We start from the raw sequence: 25,763 nt of genomic DNA on the forward strand, positions 1-25,763 counted from the left end.
ATGCTACCTTCACTTGATTTTTGGCTAGTCCAGATATTCATCTGCTGAGCTTGGAGGAGGTGATCTTACAGGATCAACCAGCTCTCCTGGAACTTGTATCTTTCCAGGACCACCTCCCATGGTATTTGTCCATCCATACCCCTCAATAGTGACCTTTTGCTCTTCTGAGGCCCAGAATTATAATTGTGCTTTTTGGTTTGTTCCTTCTTTGAAGCATCTCAAACTCCATCATCTCGTGCTCCTGACATACACCTTCCCAACTGATTCTTGTTCATAAAAGTATGAGGAACAGCATAGCTACTTTCATCAACTCTGTGATTAGCTGTGTCAGGAAGTTATCAATGCACTCTGGAAACTTCCTGGCTTGCACCCTGCTGTGTTGCCTTCTGCAGATATCACGTGGTTCAAATCCCCATAAGGACCAGGGCCTGTCATCATGAGGCTACTTCCAGCTGCCTGAAGAAAATTTAATTGACTGCCTGACTACTTGATGAGGACATCAAGTAGTCCAGACACAAAGTACAATATTGGTAGCTTTTCACTGGGCTTTCCACTAATCATGACCAAAAAGTTGCTCGGCTCCTCACCTGGGTAAGCTCTCTGCATTGCTGCTGTTCTCTCATATAAAGGGCATTTATACAGTGATAGGAAATCCCATGGAGTGATATAGGACGGCTTCTGGTGTGTGGAGAGGTTTGTGCTGTCTTGTCTAATTTAAGTTGAAGATAGCAGTAGTTTCCTTTTGTGAAAACATCTACAAGCTTGCTGTCACATACTGCTTGATTCCACTGTCATCTTGGGTTCTGTAACAGCTTTAATACTGCATCAGGACCAGATCCATCTTGCTGTGAAAGAATCTTGTTTACCATCAGTTCATTTATCTATTTTTTTGTTACTAGAATGTCCTTGATGTAGCGTCCCAAGACTCTTTTTCTGTGCATTTTTTTGGGCAAGAAAGCAATTTTTTCCAATGTACAACAGGACTGACAAATCTTCAGCTTCTCTTTATGCTTTCATTCATTCAAAAAAAACCAACCTTAATTAGAGTAGAGAAAACATATTGACTTCTTGTCCAGTTTAATCACTCTGCATTCATGGGACCACAGAGAGAACCTGGCTATTTTAATTTTACAAACATGAACAAGAGAGGGTTGTTTGTCATTAGTTTTCTGAATCTTACATTTGGGTTTCTCTCATACTAAGTTTGCTGTACTGGATCTGAAATTGCTTTGCTTCATTATTCATCCTGTTTTGACACTTATTCAAATACCATTTTTTTCCTCCTTTCTCTTGCTTTTCATTTTCAGATGTCCCTGTCACCTTTTTGCACAATTATTCATTCTTCTTAAATATGAAAAAAGGCCTTTTTTATTGTTCTTTATTTTTCTCTCATTATGAAACATTTCCTAATATTTTTCATTTGATAGAAAATCTCACTATTTCTTTTAGTGCAGAATAAAATAACCAATTTGCATTGTTTTTTCCTGTAGACGCCTCTCTTTCTTTGTCTTATTTTCACTTCCTTTTACCTTCCTTTAGTTCCCCTTTTCTGCTTATCATCACCATACTTTTGAATTCAATCAGCACTCTGTCCTTCTGACTTTGCTTCTAAGATCCTTCGTGCCACTCTGAATGTTTTGGTCGGAGTTTTTTTGTTGTTTTTGTTTTCTTTGTTTTTTTTCTTTGTGGCTTTAATCATATAACCTCTCATAATCCTGCAAGTATTTGTTTGTCTGCTTTTGTATTTCATATTTCTCCATTGTTCCTCTGTCACTCTTTGAAGTTTTTTTTTGTTTGATATTTGGGCCTTTTTTTGGTACACTTTGTATTTTGAATGGGTGCCTCTTTAGATCTTCTTAGGTTTCTCACTTCTTTTGGCTCAGAGTAGGCAGTGAGGCTGTTTCTACATGTGGGAACATCCCAAAAGATCTTCACCTTGCCTGGAAACAGGGATTGCAGCTACAGTGTGAAAAGATGATTATGCCTCTGATGTGTTATCTACGTGATGTGTCACATCATGATGTGGTACAGCATCCTCCAGGCTCAGCCTTCATTGTCCCCAAATGACAGCAACAGATAGATAAGGACTGTCCCTAAATATCCTCCCTTTCTAATACGCACATGTGCTCTTCTGATCTGCCCAGCATGAAGGAGAATCCTTTCTGTAACACACTTAAAATGTCACTAGGCTCCCTGAACCTCAGGAGATGGTATACCAGATTTAAAAACAAAAACTGAACAGTGGACAGGCTGGTTGATGTCTTCTGGCTAAGAGATACAGTATATGTACAGTGTTATATCTGAATGAGTGGTTACATATTTAGGGTGTGCTTTTTGATTTTGATGGCATTTCCGTAACACAACATAACTGCTCCAAATAAGCCAATTATGGATATCTTAACTTAAACCCTTATTGGTAAGTAGATTTATTGACATGATCTATTGAGTCATACAAATCCTTTGTATTGTCCTTCATTTGCAAGCCATTAAACCATTCTCTCTGCTATGCATTTATGTTGTCATAGGAACTGCTTCTAAAGTTGCAGAGGAGAACAATTTCCATGAAGTATCAAACTTGAAGTATCAGTAATATGAACACCAGTACTGCTTTCTAATTAGTTAGGGGTCTTAGCTTATTATTTAGCTCTCCCTTAAAAATAATTATAATAACACTTTTGGGTTGCTTGGACTAAAAAAAATACATAAGGAGTTCATTTTTCACAATTTAACACTTACAAAGTTTGTGGCTCTTCTAAGTTACACAAGTCTTTCTTGTTTAAAGAAGAGATATGAGGAGTAATTTCTCTGTACTATATTATGCACTTTTGGAGCAATAAGTTCACAATCCTGGCACCAAATGATCTCTCAATACTTCCATAAACACCACAGTTTAGCAGCATCTTCAGTACCTTCCAAAGGCTTCCAGGTGGTTTCTTCACAGTAATAATACATGGCCATCAGTAAAACCATTTTCCTGCAGCTTTAATCTGCATGATTCTTCTTGGCTATGGGCTTCAGGGACACTGAAGACTGTTGTGCTTCTTCATCTTCATACTTGTGATCAAAAGGGTGCTTCTTAACTGTAGCCTTTTTATGACTAAAAGGTTTTTAGAATAGTTTCACTTTGTGTATAAATGGTCAGATACCATTGATATGCACCGTCAAGTACATATCTTCTTTGAGTCACACAGTTTTCTTACAAAATTGAGGTTTCAGCAAAAAATTTATAAGATGTTATCTGTCACTCATTGGATCAGCCTGGGATACAGTTAACTCTTTTCATAGCAGCACATAGGGTGATGTGTTTTGGTTCTGTGGTTAAACTGTTGATAACACATTGGTGACTTCCCAACAATGTTTGGAATCCAACCTGCTATATCCAGGAGAGTCATACTAGGGAAAGGTTCAGTCATTTTAGACAAAACTGAGAACCTCTTGTCACAGAATAATAAAGAGTTTGTGACTCAACTGCTCTCCATGTTGCATGTCAAATACTTAATATGCACAAGGAGTACATGTTGTATAGTTTTGTTCTATTACAGAATACATGTCCACTCCTAGATGTGTTTGTAGAGGAGAGTTGGATGATTTTCTAATTTAATATCATTTATAATTTCTCTCATTTTTAGCCCCTTGTGAAGCCAACACATTTTTTTGCCACAGTAATATGTGTATAAATAATACACTGGTCTGCAATGGACTCCAGAACTGTGTGTATCCCTGGGATGAAAACCACTGCAAAGGTAACACATAGAATTGAAAAAGTTGTCATTTGCACTGCATGAGATACAGCATATAATCTTCAGTTTCTTGCTAAATATGTGCCAAATGTTTGAAAGATCAGGAAGAGTAATTTGGGGAAAGCATAAATTAAGCAATAGAGAAAATGAAGGAAAGTAAAAAAATGCCAGCGGATTTTACTTTCAGTGTTTTCATTTTTTTCTCTGGTATTGCAGTGCTTGTGTCCTGCTGTCTGTTTATGCACTTCTGATCACTTGGTCTCTGCTTTCCATACAATATAAAGTATAATTAAGTGTAATATTTTGGTTTCTTTGCCATAGTTACCTCTGTAGTGGAGTGACATATGAGTAGCAGGTGTCTTTTAGCTGCATGCTATGTACATAATAGCCCAGGTAGTCTTATAAAGGAAGGTGGAATAACACTGTAAGAAAGCAATGAAATCTACCTATAATCAAGTGAAATTGAAATGCAAATAACAAGCTTGTAAATATTACATCTGGAAATCAGATGTAATATTTATTTCATAGACAGAGAGTGATGTTCCTACCCATGTACTGACAATGGTTTCTAATTATTTCTGTGGTTCTTTAACAAAAACCAAACAAACAAGCCCTAAAACAGCATCTGTGTTGTCTTCAGGGAAAAGAGCTTAACAAACTTACATTGCAGGCTAGGGAGACAGTTCACTTCTGTCTTGTATCCCCCTGTTTCCCCCCTACTGCAGATTTGTTCCTGAAAGCATGGGATATGCCAAATTTAGGAACCAATCAAGAAAAAAATTCAGAATGAAGTGGATTAGCAGTCAGCCCATAAATCTACTGAAGCCTGTAAAATCCTGACAAGCAGTGCAATAGGGTAAAACACAAATGAAAACATATACTTCAAAAGAACACAGCTAAACTATGGCAGAGCATAATATTCTTCAAAGAAACTAAACAGACAATTGGGAAATGATTATTCATTCTCTAGTTCTTCACAATAGAGGAAAACAGAAAACCTTCATCACTCTCCAATTTCCCGAAAGATTTTCGTCTTTCCTTCGTCAAGTATCTTTTATCAGGTCTTGTGCATTTATCCTCTCTTGTTTTTCTGGCTAGAAAAAGGAAGATTGCTGATTCCAGCAGAAATGTTGTTTGCTGCAGTGTTGCTTTTCTTAACTCTGCTTTTTCTCCAGAATCTGTGTCAGTCAATTAGAGAAGCACTGAGTGAATCTACAAGCTTAGACAATGATCTACTGAAGAGTTAAGTTTTGGTAACTAGGAGATTTTGAAGAGAAGAATGTTACTGTTTTGGTGCCAAAACTTCAATTCCAAAAGCTTTTTCTTAATTCCTTTTATATGTTTTAGGTTGCCAGGAAAAATTACACTAAACTGGATGTTGAAACTTAACCACAGTTGTCTTGCTATGCCTGAGAGAGACTGATGCAAACACTTTCAATTTGAATTTCTACAAGGCTCAATCACCATATTGTGCCTGCAGCCTTGTGAAAGCCAATCACAGAGAAAGATGCACCAGAGGAGGGGGGAAATGGTTTTATTTTATTATTTTACTGCATTTTTTCTGCTTTTTTCACAATGCAGAATTTGCTGACTAACTTATTAGAGGCTCCTGAGTAAAGGGTAGTAGGTATGATCAGATTTTGGATTTTTATGGCTGTTTAGAAAGGTTTTGGTAATTAATAGGGGGGAAAAAAGCAGAAATAACTTGCACAATTTGGTTTCTTTTTCTTTCTGAAATATAAATTTTAAAAACTTTTCTATTCTATCTTGATTTAGCTTTTTCATTGAACGCTGCCAAAATTCCCACTCAGCTCACAAATATTAGACCTTAAATCCTGTAAAATCTTGTTCTTTCATTGGACCTAATGTCCTAGCTGTGTATATTTACTGAGAGAGAGAGAAAATAATAAAGAGAACATCTGTAAGTCTTGGGGGCTTTAGCAGCCAAATGGAGTTCAGAGGTGACACTGAAGCCATCTGCTTGTTATGGTGGTTGTTTTTTATAATTTTTTTTAATTAAACTGCAATATTCCCTGAATAAATTAGTTTCCAAGTGAATAGGCACACAAAGGATTTGCGCGTTGCTTTTTTGGCTTTCACAAATACCTGATTTCTTCTCCTTTTCTTTTCCGTTGATGAGATTGATTAAGTGAAGTCAGAAATAGAATAGACTCAGCCTTGCAGTAATCTGTGAACCCTTCATAGTTGTTTTTATTCTTGAACTGTAATTAATGCTGTGCTTTTTTTTTTTTTATTTCCTGTCACGCAGAAAAAAGAAAAGCAAACCTATTGGACCAACTTACCAATACCAGTGGGACTATAATTGGGGTGACTTCTTGCATTGTGATCATCCTCATTGTTATCTCTATTATAGTACAGATCAAGCAGCCTCGTAAAAAATTTGTTCAAAGGAAAGCAGACTTTGATCAAACAGTGTTCCAGGAGGTGTTTGAGCCTCCTCATTATGAGTTATGCACCCTTAGAGGGACAGGGACTACAGCTGACCTTGCTGATGTTGCAGATGACTTTGAAAATTATCATAAACTGCGGAGATCCTCTTCAAAATGCATTCATGACCATCACTGTGGATCACAAGTGTCTAGTATTAAGGGCAGCCGTAGTAACCTCAGCACAAGAGATGCTTCTGTCTTGACAGAAATACAACCCCAGCCTGTAAAACCACTTGTTCAGCCCATGAACAGGAGAAATATCCTTGTCATGAAGCATAGCTACTCACAAGATGCTGCTGATGCGTGCGAGATAGACGAAATTGAAGAGGTGCCAACCACAAGTCACAGACTGTCCAGACATGATAAAGCTGTTCAGCGGTCAGTATCAATAGATTTTTGATGAAGACTATTGTGTAAGGACTTGATTGCCCTAACATATTCACTCTTTGATCAGTAAAGACACATTTTCTTTCTTTCTTTCTTTATTGTTTAAATTTCTGTTTCCTGATAGCACATGCCATTATATTATCTCTCTTTCTCATCTCTGCTCCTCTTTCCTGAAGGATCCTATATCTCCGTTTTACCTTTCTAATTTCTTTCCTTTTCTTTTACTGTTTTACATATACCCCCGTGCATGCACACACAGGTCAACAGAGAACAGGTACAATTTTTAAAAACCAAAGAACATTGTGTGAATTTAGATTTTTGGAACAGCCACATACATGTGGTTTCCTCGTAACTGAGGTGGCCTTGAATATCATCTGGTATTGGTCTAACCATCTCTAAATAAATTCATCAATAAATAAAAGATACATTTATCCATTTTGATGCATGACACAAGAATGAGGAACACAGTCCTGGGGTAAGGAAACCCCTTTCCTCATGGCCTTTTATATAATGAATGACAGTATTTCCAAAACTTTACTGTTTCTGTTCCGTTATTGATCACAGTATTTTGGTTTGTCAAATAAACACGGATAGACAGACTAGAACATAAGACAAATAATAAACACATACATATTTACACATAAAAATGAATTAAAGGAAATATTTCTAATCAATAAAAAAAGAAAAATCAAGCATAATATTTTTGATAAAAGAGCTATTTCTTCTGTATATTGCACTTTGAATCACTGTGAATATGAATGATTAAAAGTTTACAAGTAAAAGAAAAAGAAAACAAAAAAAATTTAGGAAAAAACGAATACATAATCCTTTTTTAATATATTTGTGTTTTCTGTTGCATGCATTATTTATGCATTTCCTGTTATTTTTTACATGCCCTTCGTATTTTCTTTGCCCATTAAAACATTTCTTTCTCTTAAAAAAAATACAGTTATTTGGTTATTTTAATCCAGTTTCATGCCTATGTAAATTACTTCATGAATATCTATCAGATTATCAAAGTGTACTGTTTATAAAGTATCTATATGCATATATTTCTTTTTTTCTATGCAAACACTATTATTTTGAATGAAATAGCCATAACATTCCAGGTTCTGCCTCATTGGGTCTCTAAGCAAACATGAGTCTGAGTACAACACAACTAGGGTCTAAGAGAGAAACCTGAGGTAAGTAAACATATCTATACAGCAATTGAATCATCTGTTGCTTTCCATTTCATTTGTTACATTGCTAAAATGCATATTAGGACTCAAATTGTATGTCATCTTGTATGGAAACAGGTTTGAATGTTAAAAAAACTGAAAGCCAGATGATCACTTTAGCATGGCAAACTAAGCAAAATCTGTTAATTCCTTATTCGTGACAGAATTACAGTCAGCCTCTAGCAAAAATGATCTTCATTCCAACTGTCTTATAAAGTCATGTGCTTTGCATGGCTCTTGCATTTCATTTATTTATTTATTAGTTATTATTTATGGAAATAAAAGTTAGAGCCCCAGCATGTGAAGTTGAATGCAAAACTTGGCATTTTAATTTAAATCAGTAAGGTGTGGAACTATGTGTTTTCATTTCATTTTTTTCATCCAATCTTTGAAGTGTTGGAAGAACAGTGTGTGTTAGGATTGATAAATTTAAGATTCTGTAGCACTAAGGTTAAGGTTTTCTTTTGGAGTATTTTCCTAGACTTTTCATTCTGCATAATTTTTATCATCACTTAATGAATATAATCTCAGATGTTTATAATGGAGTTATAGATAGTTGTTAGTCTGTCCATTTATAAATGTGTATATACAGATATGTGTATATAGATTTTATGTGTGTATATATATAAAGCAATTTTACAGTGAAATAATCCATTAATGGTTTTATTGCCTGTAGATAGTTTAAGTAAATATTTGTCTGCCTTTTTTTTTTTTTCCTCAGAGAGAGCATATTTTAACTTAGTTTTGATTTCAGAAAACTATTCATGCAGTCATGCAAACTCTGAATGGAAAAATCAATAATGAACTACCTAAGCTCTCTGAAAAAGAGAGTGGACAATTTTCAATTTAATTCAATTGCCTTTCTGCAAACCTAAGAAGTATAGACATATCTTACCTCCTTAGCAAGATATTCCCATTGCACAAAAATGCATGTCTTTTATAATTTGGTTTCTGGCCACAAAGTGCTCCTTAGTTATTAAATATATTTCCAGATTTGCTGCAAACTTGAGGAAGAAATTAGTTCCTGAGATTGTCCATTTATTTATTTATTTATTTATTTATTTATTTATTTATTTTAAGTCATAGTTTTCTTTAAGTTGATCTATGTCTGTTATTTACTTGTGTGTTTTGTGATATGTGGAAGAAGATTTACATTGAACTTTTGTTATATGTACATTGTTTTCATTATATAGACTGCTTGAGAATAGTGCGCTCCTGGGTGATTTTGAACATGCTACAATGAAATGTGAAACTATCGTCCTTGGAAACACCAGCTAGAGGTTTTATGGACTCTGACCAACTATTCTCTTATGAAAAAATTCAGCAGTGTTGAGTAAAATTACTAGAAGGCAATAAGACTTTGGTTATTATGCTTATCTGTCATTTATCTTTTTGTTTTTCTCTCTTCTTTTTGTTGCAAGTAAAATTCCCAATTTCAGGAACAATTTATTGAAATCAGGTATTTAGCCATTCATAATCACTTCAATAGAAACGTTTGTTGGATAAGCATCTAGCAATATGACTGAATTTGACATTGAGAAATTAATCTGCATGTATGTTACTGAATATTTGAGTTGGCAAAAATCCCTTTATTAGATACATTGTAAAAAGCATGCATTCACAGTTATTGCTGTTACTGTTCCATTTCTGTGTCATATGCTTGCTACTTGTAACTTTTATATAAAAAAATACATAAAATAATGTATAATAATTTCGTACCTTGAGTTTAATGCAATGTTTTCTTTTACCTAATTTACCAATCCTGTGTAATTCAGGAGATTAAGCTGAAAATGTAGTTTCTAGGAACTTGAAACACAGATAGAGCAGAGAATCAACTGTATCTCATCCCTCAATTACTCAAAAGAATACATTAATTTTTAAAGATTTAAATGAATTCATAATAGGTTGATCACCTAATTTCAGTTAAAAGATTTGTGATAATCTATGTATTCCATTCTGTACTCTTAACTAATTTATTTCCATGGCAATTATTAGGAAGTTTGCTTCAATACAGTAGAGTAACAGATTTTTATCAGTTACAGAAATCTTATGGTTGGGTTCCAACTTTAGAAACACAGACACAAACCATTTCCTTATGCAAGATAAAATTATGTTTGCAATTCAAGCTGTAAGTATTAATAACCAACACTAAAATCAAATTTGAGAGGTTAAGTTTTTAAGGAATTAATATAGGTTGAAGGCCCACGATTATGTAAAGTTTAAAGCCTCCTCATCTAAGAACTCAGTAACCATGCATAAAATAATGGTTTCATTGTCTATTTAAAATGTATCTTTCAAGTTCTCTTCCAAAGCAAATCTAAGCTCCTTCTGAAATATCTTGTGTCATTCATGGTTGTTAGGTTTTCCTGCATAAAAATGTTGCTAGATTTATTAGAAAAAGTGTAAGCAATTCCATCTATGTTCCTAAACTATAAGTATGTGGGAAAAAAGAAAACCTAAAAGACTGACATAAAAAATAAGGTGATCTATATGAGGTATTTAAATATATAATACATAATTTGTAAAATTAAAAGTACAGAAAATCTGATTTCTACAACTGTGATATAACAACAGTGACATGAGAAGGGTTTCAGGTATTTGACTACTTTTATATCTACAATGTATTTTACATCTATTTTTTTACCTTGAATAATTTGTTTTCACATATTAGCTGAAAACAGTCCTCTTTCTTCTGCAGTCATTGAGAATCATTAAGTCATCCCTCAGTTACATGGGTTTGCAGTATGCACTAATAGTTCATTTTCAGATCAGTATCTCTTCACCAGTTCATGCAATTTATCACTGTTTTTTTCCTTAACCTTTCCAAGTTCTAGCTCATCATCCCTTTTTTAAAGTATATGTTAAGATATTTGCCACATCCATACTTAAAATGGATGCACCCATGCACCCCTTATAAAATAAAGGAAGAATTAAATGTTTGCTAAAATAAATGCATATACATGCAGACACTTTTATGAATATTTACAGATATTTAGTATTGGACATAGTGTAAAAAATAAGGAAAAATCTAAATATTAATTTAGCTTTGAATGAATTATGTTGTTCACACAGAAAAATGCTGAACTTGTTTTTTAAAATTGCTGTATAATTATATCTAAGTGCCTAAATCCCACTGTAACACAGTTTGTCTAGTCCCTCCTAGACAAGTACATAATAAAATTAATTTTAAGATTTTTCCAGTGAAGTGTTAACTGAAAGAAATGAACTGGAGAAGGCATGGATATTAATAATTTTATTTCATGTGCATTCTTGCTTTCTTTTAAAAATATATAATTGTGCCACAGAAGAAGGAGGGAGAGACATAAAATGCTGTGTAAATGGAACAAGTCAAGCAAAGTGAGAACGTTAATGCTTGATCATGGAAACTCCTTTAGAAACATACTGCCTAATAGCTAGGTATACCCTAAAACAAAAAACATTACAAGTAAAAAATTCATTGTATATTGGGGTAAAATTATATCTATGAAAAATATAAACAAAAGTGAAATCAAACACAGATAAAATACTATAATTAAAATATTTAATTTCCAATAATTTGATTATTTTTATAGTCAGTGTGAATAATAGCCTAGTCCACTATACTGCAAACAGTAAAGATAATATTTGGTTTTTATCACAAAATAGTAGGATATCTTAATGTGATCTATGAAACTAAAAATACTAAAATAAAAGGGGTTGTTGCTGAAAGTAAAGTTTTCCTTTCCTATACATATATTTTATTTTTATGAATCCACTTGTTTAAAACTAGAAGGAAGTTTAAAAAAGTTTTAAATTTTATGGAGAGCAAGTTTGGGTTAACTTAGTTCAGCTGTATGTATTAATATTGTACAACACAGTAAATTACTGTGGATAAGCTGAGCTGCTAGTTCTCGTTTCATGTATTTTACCCCACATTTGCCTTAAACTAAAACTAAGGATTATTTTTACTAGATGATTTTGGTTTTTGGGGCAATGAGTGTCAGCTACAGCTATGTTGACAGTATAATTACTTTTTACATACTTTTTAAAAATGAAGTTTTTTTATCATAATGCATTGAAATATTGTTTATAGTTTTGTGGTCTGTTTTTTTTTTCCCTCCATGGATGTAGTGTTATGAGTATACTTTTCTTTTTGCATGATAGTTGAACAGGCACCCAACCTTTTTTATCTGCTCCAGGAAATATGGCCTTGGCAAGTTGTCAAGGACTCTGCAGCCTCATTTAAAAAACTCAGGAAGTTCATATTGTAAATCATCCTCATTTAAACTTTTTCTATCTTCACAATTCTAAAAACAGCTTAGGAAAAAAAAAAAAAGACCCTGATAAATGTTAGCACCTTATCCTTCAATTTTTCTCAATTTTTAAGCTGGAGATACTCTCTTGAACCTATCAACAATGTAGCCAGTGAGAGGGAATAAGATAAAGTGGGAAGGTTTCTCAATAAAGAGAAATTGTTAGCCCCCACACCCTCCCACACCCCTCAAAAAATCAGACAAAGAAAAGAAACACAGAAAGGTAGTATAATTAGAAGAGGAATATAAAGGACTTTTGCTCATACCTATTCCCAAATTTGCAAACATTTTTAGGACAGATAAATCTTTTAACCACCAAATAAAAGCATTCTGTTCATGTTCAGCTCTGAAAGACAGAATTAATACTTCACAGAACACTGTCCTACAAACAAAATTTGGGGTTTTAGTGTGTCTTCTACTTTATGTGTGAATCTCCCTGATGCCACAAAGATATTTCAGCTGAGAGAGCACAGCTGAAGTATACAGGCCTATATAAAGGACAAAAAGCTGCACCATTCAAAACTCTTTTGAACATAGAAATCTATATCTGATCTGAAAATATCTCCTCATTTGTGGCTCAGCACTTGATGTGAAGTCTTACATTCACAACTCCACTGCTCTTCATCATTACCTTAGGATCATCTCTCTTGATTCTTTTATGATCACTTTACATCTCCGTCACTTGCTGCCTTTCATTTCTGTCCACAGTGAGTTTAGTTTGAGTTTAGTTCTGTTCCTGTCACCTCAAAAGTCACTGAAAATGCTGAAGTTCTACCAGCTCCCTGCCTTTGTGTTACCCTTGAATCCACCTCCTCTTTTCCCATCTGTCTCTTTAGAGCCATCTTATTCATACCTTGCCTATAAACAGCAAAACGAAAACATGAGATCTCAGCATATCCTAATCACCCTCAATTTATGCAAAACAAGAAAAGCTATGAAGGGCACTGGAATGGACAGGAGAATGGGCTAATTAGGGTATACTGGCTCTGCATTTTAATGACTGTGCATCAGTGTTGTCTGGGCTGTCTATCCCCGTGTGTTGGCATGGCCTCTCCTGTGATAGCCATCCACCATTTTTCTTCTTCCAGTTAACACCACTGTCTAACCATGTCCAGAATTTTTAAGTTTTCTTCTGTGTTGTATTTATATTAGCATGTATCTCCACACAACATAAATTCATGTCCCTGCCTCCTTCACACACCTGTTAAAACAGTGCACAGCCTGGCAAACACCTGCCAAAGGTGTGGCAGAGATAAGGTAAGAACAGCAAGGTAAGAACACCAGCTGCCAGAAGAAGCAGGAGTTGCTGCTTCCATTCATTTTCTTTCCCAGGAAAAGGAATTGTGCTGATCCAGTCTCCAAACAAGGTCACTGTGGGGAAAAAGGGAAGTTGCTGTTCCCTTCAAGCAATGAGTCCTTGCTGGGAGAAGAGAGACAAATTAAGAAGCCCATGATGAAAAATGGAAAGAACAAGAGGGCTTAGATTTTGCCAAAGTATCGGGCCTGACCAACTCTGTGCAGCATCATTTCATCTCTACATTCTCAGATAAAGGAAAACTGTGGTTCAAACCTTCTCTATCCCAAGGAGAAGGATGCTACAACTGTGAGTACCAATTCTATTCTGGCCTCTGGCAGGACTTAAAAGCTTCTTGCATAAATGTAGGCAGACAAGGATTTCCTGGGCCTGTGAGGGTGGTCTTGTGCTGCTACATGCAGCAATATCTAGTTATTTAGGTCTTATAAGTTTTCAATTCTTTAGTCAGTCCTCCAGAAAGGTACATAATAAACAGACTTAGCTACTTAAAAAAATGGTGGCTTTACAGGAAAGCAATTACTTGATATCAAGTTTAGTTGGATGTGAAAATACCTGTGGTATCTGCTGCAGCTATTGTGAAAAAAAAAAGGTGTTTCCTTTTGCACAGATGCTGGATTAATGTATCTGGTTAAATGAACCATTCAGTTGGATCAATTGCATCACTAAATGAAAACACCTTTCCTCTGAGATTTTACTTGTAAAACTGCAGTGCCTGATTCATGCTTTAGTCACATCCTCCTTTTAGATCCTGCTTTTTTTTTCTGAGTTCAGTGAAAGTTTTAGTTAGGAAAAATCAGTTTGTTGAAAGTGAATGACTTCCACCATCTCTAGTGAAGCCAAAAATTTGATTTATACTGGGGAAGGAGAACTTCATTCTCATTTCTTAGAGCTAGAGGAGTTTTCAACAGAAGTCATTACTCTTTCCCTTCATTTTAAATATCAGTGATTTAAAGGAAAGCTAGTGCTCTATACTTAGGTGATCCATGTAAGTTTGAAAAGAGAAGTAAAACAATGAAAAAGAACACTAGAAATCTAAAGTGATCATATTTTCCCAATGATAAAAGCAACAATAATATTTTCAAAAGTTACAGTTGAACCCTTGGGTACCATACAAGCCAAGTCCTAGCCTTCATTTTTAAAAATAAATTTCATATTATCATAAGATAAAATTCAGCTCAGCAATATGAGTGATTTTATACTTGTATACCAATTTAAAATTACAAATTTTATATTTAAATATCTGTAAGGTGCTGATATCCTTTATTTTAAGCACGACTGATTTTGCTGGTCAGAAAAACTTACTGTCTTTCTTTTTTTCAGAGACAAGTCTCTGCATTTTGAGTTTTCCTTGCCAAATGGAAGACATTTTTAATTTCTTTCCAACATTTTCACTCCCACATTCTACTGACTAGTTTTGGTGCAGAAAACACCCATGGGGTGATTTTGTTTGATATTCTGAGCATATCTGGCACCACTTTAGTAATGAAACAGTACATTACAGCTCTGCCTGCAGGAAGAATTTCTTCAACTCTTATCTAAGTTTCATGGCCAAGATCCAGGCCCAGAGACTTGTGCTGTCATTTGAGAATAACTCTAGTGGCATAAAGTATCTTGTTAGCTTTTAGTATCTTGGTAAAAAGTCTACTACACTAACCTAAGCAAATATTATTTCACTAGAAAGAATTTAAATCTTATATATTTTAAATGTCAACATGATATCTCCATTTGTTAACATCACCATCTCTTTGATGATTGAAAAAGAGAGTGATGTTAACATGGAAAACTTAGAGCTCCTAGCAGAAGGTAGAAAGGATTTTTATTAAATATGCTACAATTTTCAGATCTGTGATTTTTTTTCCCTTTGATTCAGTTAGGATTTTTAGTTTTAGTCCTCCCTTTTGGGATGCAAGCTTTGTAGTCTTTATGTGTCTATCAGATTAGTATCATTTTTGCAATTCAGTAGCTTACAGGGATTCAAAAAGAAAAAAAAATTCCTGTGCTGGCATATAGTATACAGATTTATAAAAAGGTCTACCAAACGTCATTAGAGTTTATCTGAATCACAATGTGCTGCGAGAAAATTATTAGATTGGAGATGCATAAAAATAAAAATTGAAAATCACTCTAGCAGTTCTGCACAATTTTAGTTTTATACGATTTTATTATTCTACTGGATTTGATCAAAAGAGAAATCTCAACAGGCATAAACTTTTATGGAAATCTCAACAGGGACATAAACTTTATATAGCATTAAGTTTTAAACACACATCTGTTTGGAGTATATAGAGTAAAAAGTAAGGGAACATTTAGAAACTTTTTAAATGCTTTGAGAAAATGAGTGCTTCTTCTGTCTCAGAATTAATCAAACAGATTTTCCACAAGCTCCTTTCTATACAATCCGTGCATAGTGATGAACAATCCATTTAAATGGGAGGTATAAAATGCAATATTTAAGAAGGAACAGTGGTAGATCATGGTAGTGAAAGTGTTTAGAAGTATGGTGTGTGATTCTGAACCTAGTAAATACACCCTGATATACTGCAAAATTTTAGTCCCTTTGGTTTCCTTACTCTAAGGTATTCAATTTAAAGCTGTGACATACCAAGAGCATAATAGCCAATTACGTAAATAGGAAGCTTCTCACTTAGTGTTCCTGAATCAAAATCTTGTTATTCAGACTCTGAGGATCAGAAGCCTCTGCTGCTGGTGGCAGTAAATGAGCTGATAGTTCAGAAGGATCTTTGTAACAGACTTGCAGTTTTATTAGGACTACAAAACCCACCTCCAGCTATGATACTAATAACAGAAGTTAGTGGATGATGAAAAATTTGATTCAGTTACCATTTAACTATATAGATGTATTGCATTTTGTCTTTACATTTTATCAAATTAAACTAGAAATTAGAGCATATTTTAATTTTTAAGCATTAAATTATTTAATTTAAAATATGTTCTATCACTCTGGATTTTATTTAGCATTCTTGAAACCTGTTCACTGATAAACACCTATCAAAAGTTTCTTATTTTATGCCATGGCTCAAATAACATTTAACTTGAGAATGAAGTCCTGAAGATTTAAATTTTGATATCTTACCTCACCCCTTAACATTTATTAACATTTCAAAGCTCTCCAGCCTCTCAGGATCTGCTATCCAGTTTGAAGCTGACTTTTGTCAGGGCTCAATACCAGCTGTGTCAGAAGAAAGGAGAAAAAAATTTCATCAGAATATTATCAATCCATTTTCTCAATGAGAAGAACCATCTCAGTACTAGAGCCATGTGGTGCCTTCTACTGCTAGGTGGAAAAAACTCCTAACATTTCAATTCACCAGGTTGTATTTTGGTTATGTGAAAACAGTCCTTGTGTTCAATTTCAAAGCTTATTGAGGAGAAGGTGAAAATCAAAGGAGGATTAAAAGGAGAAAAAAAAAAAGCAAAACCCTAGCAGTGGTAAGTAAATAAATAATTGTATACTTGTGCCTACAATTAATATACAACATAATCTGGGGTGGAGCCATTTCTTTTCCTTTTGGATAATTTTCATGGATAATTTTTTTATAATCCTCTAATGAGTTTATGGAGATTGTCTGTTAACACTTTAGTTAAGTTGTCTTCATCTACTTCTAAGATTTATGGACTCTCTACATCCATAAAAGTAGTTTAAAGGTGTTAGAAAGACAGTTTCAACAATTTCACATACTTCACTTATTTTATAAATCTTATGTAGATCATATATAGATCACAGGGACTGAAATATGGAATGCCTGTTGAGCCTAGAAAAACATTGCATACCTATGGCATCTAGTCAATATTGCAATCATAGAGCATTGTTTGAAAAATGGGGCAAAACACAATGAAGTTTTATAATGTCACATTCAAGGATGCCTTCCACAAAACCCCAGAAAAGGACCTTTTAGAGAAAAGGCAGTACAGAGTCACCTCTAAGGAGCTTTCTTTTGTCCTTTTTCATATGCTGATTTCTACAATAATAGGAAACATTGTGAAGGAGAAAGGGAGAACAAATGCATAAATGAGATTTTTTTTCTTTTAGGATAATGGCTATGCTTATCTCTACATCTACTGCTTGGGTAATGTATTGTTTGGGGAGAATTCTGTGCTGATGTAGGCTTTCAATCATAACATGAAAGGATGATGCTTATGCAAGCCTTCCCCAAGATCATTATTGATGTTTCATAAAATTCATAAATCCAATAAACATGAAATGAGACTATTACAGCATTTTGACTTTGTTGGTTTCAGCAGGAAATTCATTCTAGATTAAAAAATCTGCAGTAAGCTCAAGTTTGAACAAAAGTCATGGATCTCTCCCTGCTCCAAACCATGCATATCGTGGAGTTTAATACAGACTAATTTGTTAAAATGGTGGTGCTTATGCTGACATATGCAATCAATTTTCTAATGTGGCATGCTTTCCATCACTTAGTATGCATATCTCTCAGGTACATGGGCATTCTATTACGAACACAGGAGTTTGTATGTCCCCAGACAGCAATAAGCAGTCATCAGCTTGCTGAAAGCTGCAAATGTGCCCAAGCTAATGCTGCAAGTATTTGGACTGATATTACACAAAGTTGGACAGAGAAATATGAAGGAAGCTTTTCATCTGTTTCCAGAATATTTTATGCTTGGCATTACAAAACCTATTTCAATTTATATGATGATGAACATACATTAAAAAGACTTATCAGTTCACTTTCTGAAAATGCTGGTAGTCCTTTATTCTGGGGGAAAAAAAGATGCAGCTAAAATGCCACGATGCATAGGAAATAGCTGTTCAACCAGCTCATGGCTAGGGAAACCCCACTCTAACTTTATTTGTATTTTGTTATTAGTTTCTCTGTCTTTAAGTCCCCCTTCATGAATGTTAGTCAAATGCATTTAATGTCTCAAAGCTGAATCTTGGTTAAAATCTTGGAGGGTTGAACCTTTTCTGTCTTAAGCACAACAGAAGCCAAAGGAAAAATGGGTACTTGTCATTTCCTCAAGTCTATGCCACTACAGGGAGAGTCAGGAAGGAAACAATCTCATCTGAACAACTTCAAAAGTTTTCTTAGACTCTGCAGCCTATCAGAAACCAAAGTACTGTAAATAAAGTCCTGCTTCTGTAAAAGTGCTTATTTTACTGTCATCAAAACAAAAAAACTAACCAAAAAAACTATGAGAGGCAGGTTAAGGCTGTCTGTCATTCTTCTAATTTATTAGTAGGTGATTGCTCATCTGCATTCATTTTCATGAAACTCTGAAACTGATCAGGGACGTTTCAAGCTTGGCCTGCCACATGAAAGAAAATGGCCTCTAACCAGGGGGCCAAGGAAGGGAACTCCTCTTTACTCCTTTCACTTTCCTTATTAACATAATGAATGTTTGTCTTCAAAAAGAAAAGGAATAATTCTTGCATGAGTTATTTAACAGAGAACTATGCACGAACAACTACAGTGTTATGCTTGCAGGCAATTAGTTTTATTGAGCTAAATTCATAGCTTCGCGTAACCATATCTGAAACCTTCCAGTTGAGGGCAGACTCTGATGTTGCGTCTGTCATTCCCTGTTTCAGTTCTCTTATTCCAGTAGAATTTGGGAACTTCTGAGGGCTAGAAGAAAATCCCTACAGAAGAAGAGATGCTTTACAACATATGCCTTACACAGCAGCCACCCCTCCTCCCAGTGCAGTCGCTCTCACAGATGACCAAGGTCAGAGGGGTGGTAGTAGTCAGCAGCAGTTGGATGAAAAAGACCCTGAGGGGGTGTTGGAAAAGGGAAACAGGTCTTTTCCTGTTGGAAAAGGGAAACAGGTATTTTCCTAGTATATTATTGCTGCTGCTTTATTAGTAACAATTGATAAGTCATCTTACAAACAGCAAAAGGAAGGGAAGCTTTCATTTGTCAGCCCCTCCTTATGCGTACTTACACCTTATCTGAGCTAACAGCAAATGCTGACTGGCAGAGGGGATTATAAACACAGTAGTGGTCTTTTCTTATTAACTAATCTTGCATTTTCATTTATATTTTGGAGGACAGCTCCATATTTTTTGTGTTTAAATATACCTACCCTGTCTCCAAGGTTTTTGACAACTGAGGTTTTAGTGCAGGACAGGCTTTAAACACTTCAGTAGAGCAGTCAGATTCTACTGGAAAGCTCAGTGTCCAGTATTGTTATTTAAATGAATTTATAGTCAAAACTACTCTTCTCATGAATACTTATTTCTTTTGATCCAGGTCAAAACAAACTAAATTGACTGCCTCTGTGACGAATTTCAATAAACCTTTCTTATTTCTTTTTGCTAAAATGAGAAGATGAGGGGAAGAAGGTAACATATTTTATCTGAAGTCAGTTTCTAATTCAATTAGAGCTTCATCTTGGCCCCACTGAACTCACTGGGCTTTTTGCCACTGAATTTAATAAGGTTAGAATCAGACTCATAACATGCAGTTTCTTATTTCTTCCAGATAACCAATTAAAATATTAAACATCTCTGGGTGAATGTTGCCTTCTCGTCCACACGTTCTTTGATATTGTGTTACTGCTTTTTAGTCTGTCCTTCTGTAACTTTTAATTAAGAGTTCCTTTGTGAGCAGGTAAAGGGAAGCCGCTTTATTTTAAAACTTTTCAGGATATGCTTTAGTTTTGATGGTTTCTGAAGAGAGAAAAAAGCAGGAGGAATTTTTTTTTTTTCTAGTGGAAGTTTAATCTACCAAATGTGCTTGCTTGAGGATGAATTGGGAAATGAGATGATGAATAAGGGGTATGAGAGCAAACATACACTTTCTCTCTTCCCTCTTTTAATTTAAAAAAGAAAAAAAGGGGAAAAAATGTATTTGATTATTAAGAATCCATGTTCATCAGACTCTCCAGAAAAAAATAAACCTCCTTTATATTTGACAAAATGTCCATTGTGAAAACTAGATTATTATTACTGATAGTTGGATTAATTTCTGAAGCTTTATTACCTTTATCCATTCATTCTTTTTAAATCTATCAGATCAGTGCTTACATCAGGGACAACTGAAAATAAGGCCTTTTGATCCAATTTTTGTCATTGGTTGCTATCCCTGACAATACAGCTAAAAGGAATGTGATATCAGGGACTGAAGATTCAGATAAGAGCTTGAAGCAGGAGATGTGGGCAAAGCAACACCTCTAAAAGATTCTTGAATGTTGGTCTATTCTTATACAAAGATAGAAGCTATTTCAGTGGTCAAGAGAAGAAAGGAAAGAGAAAGGGAATGAGGAAGCTGAAGGGGGACCCCATTGCTCTCTAAAACTACCTGAAATGAGGTTGTGGTGAGGTGGGAGTCAGTCACTTCTGTAATTTTTTATTCAAAGGAATGTGGAGAAACTGCCTTAAGTTGTACCAGGGAATGTTCAAATTAGACATTAGAAAAATGTTTATCACTGAGAATGATGATTAATCATTGAAATAAGTTGCCCAGGGAGGTTGAGGAGTCACCTTCTCTGGAGGTGTTCAAGAAGAGTCCAGGTTTCTCACTCAGGGATATAGTGTAGAGGTGATTATGGTGGTGCAAGGCTGATGACTGCACTAGATCTTGAAAGACTCTCACAATATTTATGATTCTGTGTGACTCTGGTTTGATTTTTCTTCAGATTTGTTCTGGTGACCATGTACTTGTTGTGTGGCAGAGAATGTACCAGTAGCACTGCCTGGTTAATATTAGAACAAACTTATATCTCCCTCTGTTCAGGCAAATATTTGAAAATCCTAACTTTGCTCTAAGTAAAGGTTTTGCACTGCAGTTATTGATTTGGGCCTTATGTGCAAGGCCAAAAATATGCTAGTTATCACTTTTCTGTGCGCATTCACACAGCATATTGGTATATGCGAGATGGTAACTGAAGACCTTTCTAGAGCATCTGAAATTACGGAAAATTTAAATTTTTACTTGGGTTTAATAACAGCAGGGGGATAGAAGGGAAGAAAGCAAAATCCCACCCAAACTATTTATGTGCAAAGTTGGTAAAACATTATTTCTAATTGTGTAATTAGGTCTACTTTTTTATTTTAAAACCTAAATTACAGAGTGTAAGGTGCTGGATGTATGAGGGTAATTCCCACTCCTTGTAAGAATTAAACTATTGGCTATTTAGAAGGTTTTCTAATGATAAAACTGTCTTACAAATTCATTATTGACTTGTTTATTGATTTCTTGGTCTCTAAGGAATATTACAGACTGATCTGAAATGCCTGTCTCATGTATATTGAAATGACTTAAAACTCCTGAAAACAGCCTATTTGATGTCTGAATAACTTTGTCTAATTGTTGACTTTAACACTAACTCAAAGAACATATTGGATGCTATCATGTCATTAACTTTTCCCTCTGATGAGGGTTCCTGAGTGTCTTCCTGAACACTTTAAGTTCCTTGTTCTAAATGTAGTAAGGGCAAGAAGAAATTTTTCTCAATTCAGCCTTTTGCTGAAAAAACCTATCCAGTACTGCATTTCATCTTGATTGATATTTTTTCTTTTGTCTGAAAATCAATGTACAGTCTTTTCTATGCACTGTACATCCTGAACAGCTTCCAGGGCTTGAAATCTTGCCAATGTCACTGTAAGACAGGAATGTAATATTTGTTTAGTTAAATCAAATGGGAACCACAGATCAAGATATTATTTATAATCCAATGGCACAGGCTAATTTTAGTAGCTGAGATATATATGTGTCAAGGAAGCAGTTGCTAAACCTTGCTTAAAGAGCTTTGATGTCTAGTGATCTTGCTGATTGTAGCCATACCATTCATCTGAAAGTGATAAATATATAAATTGAAATCCACATGAAAGCAAATTAAATGCCTTTTATTTAAACAAATAAATGGGAAACTATTTTGTCTATATTAGCTCCAGACAACAGCGTTTAAACTGCCCTAATTTTCTCCTTTTTCACCTGATACAGGTGGGGGGATCCTTTCATTTTCTCTTTTAGACTATGACTTGGATGAAGCAATCTTGAATAAAATTAATTTCAACAAGAATGAAGTGATTGGAAAAAGACACTGAGTTAAAGAGAAAACAGTCCTTGGATTTGCTCAAAAAAGTTGAAATTGGGGTAGTTTCTGTGCTACTAAATACTATATTCTAAGCTAAAGTAGTGTATCTGGCCAGAATTTTTAGATGAAGGAGAAAAAGGACTTGTTAGGAGGACATGTTTAGACTCAACTCAAGTGTTCCTTGATATTGGTCATGACTATGTGAGCTTCAGATGCCATTAAAGATACCTTGTTTTACAAGAAAATTTTCCTTTGGCAGAAACTGGCAAGATTTGAAAAACTACATGTTTATTTTACAGCAAAGTAATATATTATTATTACTATTATTACTATTATTATTAATGATAATAATAGTAATAATAAACATGGGTTTATATTTATTATTAGAATAATATAATGTTATATTTATTTTCAATTCATCAAGGCAAAGAAATAGATAAAAATGGCATAATTTTATTATATTACTCAGATATTTTGGAGAGAAATATATGAGTCCATGATGATCCATGTCATGGATCTAAACATGAGGTTTTTCTGTATTTTGGAAGATTCCTTGGCTGAGCACGCTTTTATTTATGAATATGCAAAATAAACCTATTCCTCTGGAAAACTGATGTATTTATATGAAGATTTAAGATCTCCTTCTTTTATCTCTAAAATTAATGAGTATAAGTGTTGTTAGCAGGCTTTTAAATTACTTAAAACTAAATGTGAGTGCTGAAACAAAATTGCAAAAATGTCTCAAAATAAGAAGGAAAACTGAAAACACAAAACTTTAATATTTCACTGGCTTAGTGGGAGGATGGTGGCATGTTTGCAAGAATTTATAGATCAATGAATGTGCTGATATTTTAATGGCAAATACTATTGAAATTATGGCAAATTTTCATTTTTTTAAGTCCTAAAATATAACTTTAGAAATATCCTTATCATAAGGTACATGGCAACTTGGATAGTATTGTTTAGTAGAACAATTAGTAATTGGGTTAAAAAACATGCTTCAATTTTTGAGCCATTCTTCTCAGTATGAATAATCAAGGTAAAGTAATAAATCATGCTAATGGCAGTTTAATGAAATGTGACTAGTGAATAGCACTAGAGATCTTTTGGAATGGCTGAGCTATCCATTACTTTATCAGAAATGCAATTTTTAAACAGTAATATAACAAACTGTGTTTGTTTCAGATTTTTATTTTTATATAAAATGGATCCTAATACAGATATATTTTATTTCTGATTTAATAACACTATGATTATTCCATCTACTTACTGTCTGTCAAAGTTTGTGCTAATATAACATTCACAGTTCACATCTGCAAGTTCAGAAAACTTAGTGGTATTATTGCTATTTGTAGTATCTTTCTGTCACTTTGTTGTTTACAAACTGATGCTGTTTTGTTCTTCAAACTGAGAAAACACTTTGAAAAATTTTGTGTCTCTCTTTATCTGTTAATTTTAAAAAGTACAGCAAAAACTTGATATATTTAAGTGTGCTATAACTTTTAATTTGTTCTTTGTAGTCAGGCTCCACACTGATCTCTCCAAAAACATTCACATGCATCTATTCATTGGTCAAACCAAAGTCTACAGTGTATTTCTGAAGTGTGCCCCGAACAAGATAAATTTCTATGGCTGCATTTGCTCTTGCTGTTTTCTCATTAGGATGCCCAAGGATTTTCACTGAACTGGTGGGATTGACTATAACCAGGAGCTGAAAATGCCTCCATTTAAAGTATTCTTCTCACTGAAAAAGATCGTGACTTCATATTTCAAATTCCAAATGGAATGACAATCTAAAGTGGACTTGTTCAGCTGAAATTCCTGGGATCTTAGGTACTCCAGGCTACTGGAAAGACATCCTATTATTAATCCTGGATTAATGAAGAGAATGGACTTAGGGCATGATCCAGAGCCCATTGTAGTCAATGGGAGACTTTTTCCATTGACTTCATCGGGGTTTGGATCAGGCCTTTACTACCTAAAATGAATAAACTCAGCAAAATCTGCTGTAAGCAAGTGGCATCCTTTCCTGAGATCTTAGAAGATACTGAAGACAATAATACTCATTTTTCACCCGTGACTATGGCTGTGTGTGTGGCTCACTGCTCATGGGGAGCTCCCAGTGTATCTTAAAAGCAAAGAAAACCCTTCAAATTCTAAGCGTTGCTGGTCACATTCAGAATTTTTCATCCAGGAAGTAGGGATTTATGTTCATAAAATAAATTGTTAAATTACGAGAAACAAAGCTGGTACATTTCTGAATGTTTCTTAGTTTCCAAGGGAAAGGGGATTATTTAAGTTTAAAACTCTCAGAGTTCTAGTATGTGAATTCCTGATGTTCAAAAGTAAAAACAAAAATGTCAATAGAGACATTACTTTCTGTCAAAAAATCTGTAATGATAATGCTAACACAAAATCATCAATTTGTCTATGAAAATGATGATTTTCAAGTTTCTATAAAGAATGTCAATATGGTACAAAATTTAAGGCAAATAAAGGATTCATTTAAAAATAACAAATAGAAGGAATTTGCAAAGTTCTTGTTTAGTAATGGTTGTTGTGGGTTTTTTAGAAAAAAAAATTAAATCTCTAACTCTTGAACCTGTGTACTTTCCAAATAAAGTTAATTAAGTCATGTAAATGTCTGAATCATGAATTCCTGTGTTCATAAAATAAATTGTTACTTTCCAAATAAAGTTAATTAAGTCATGTAAGTGTCTGAATCATGAATTCCTGATCATACAGGCAAGCAATGGCTTCAGGGGTTTTGGCTTTATAGTCTTGATTATTTACATAATATCTGACTTGGGCATCTTCAGGACTGTCTCTGTGTCTGAGATGCTCAAAATTTCCTCTAAAGATAACACTTTTGTAGCAGAAATCTTGTCATGCTCTTGTAGTTTCTCAATATTGATCTGATTAATTATGTCCCAAAATTACCTCTATCTCAATAATCTTTATGAAAGAAACAAATATGACAACTAAAAAAATACATGTATATTTTTGAGCACATAATTTGCTTTCTCCTCCATCCTCATGACACAAACTGAGAACGTTAAAACATTGTGATCAGGACCAACCAAAATCTAGAGGTTCAACAGTGAAGTGGTTGATACAGCCTTTGGACTTCAAGAAATCCTTCCTGTAGAGTAGAGAGGACTTAGACACTGCCAATTGTAATTTTCACAACTTTGAAGCAAGTGATTTGCAAAGGGAAGAAGAAAGAGCTTGAAAGATTTTTGCCAGATGTTCAAGGACATCTTAAATTCAGACACCCTAGATACATTCTTCTCCTTTTCCTCCTATGTGAAGGTGCTCATATTTTCCTTTTCTT

The 25,763-nt window shown here is 34.4% G+C and overlaps 1 protein-coding gene across 5 annotated transcripts in view; it reads left to right on the forward strand.

Moving 5' to 3' along the window:
- Nucleotides 1–25,081, forward strand: part of NETO1 (neuropilin and tolloid like 1) — a 79,413-nt gene extending 54,332 nt beyond the window's left edge. Inside the window, exons 8-13 of one of the 5 annotated variants that reach the window (XR_005627637.1) lie at nt 3,630–3,743; nt 6,010–6,568; nt 7,687–7,761; nt 8,991–9,256; nt 13,422–13,692; nt 23,950–25,081. Coding sequence is in view for 2 of the 5 variants with exons in the window: in XM_039711120.1 (XP_039567054.1) it covers nt 3,630–3,743; nt 6,010–6,568; nt 7,687–7,747 (734 nt within the window). In the remaining 3 variants the exon portion in view is untranslated. Of the gene's footprint in view, nt 1–3,629; nt 3,744–6,009; nt 6,569–7,686; nt 7,762–8,990; nt 12,605–13,421 lie in introns of those variants that run through there. The other 4 variants (XR_005627638.1, XR_005627636.1, XM_039711121.1 and 1 more) reach the window with 4 other exon arrangements.
- The last annotated feature ends 682 nt before the right edge of the window (nt 25,082–25,763 follow it).

The sequence above is a fragment of the Passer montanus genome, unplaced genomic scaffold (genome assembly GCF_014805655.1).
Source record: "Passer montanus isolate IOZ18808 unplaced genomic scaffold, ASM1480565v1 scaffold24, whole genome shotgun sequence".
NCBI classification, from domain to species: Eukaryota; Metazoa; Chordata; class Aves; order Passeriformes; family Passeridae; genus Passer; species Passer montanus.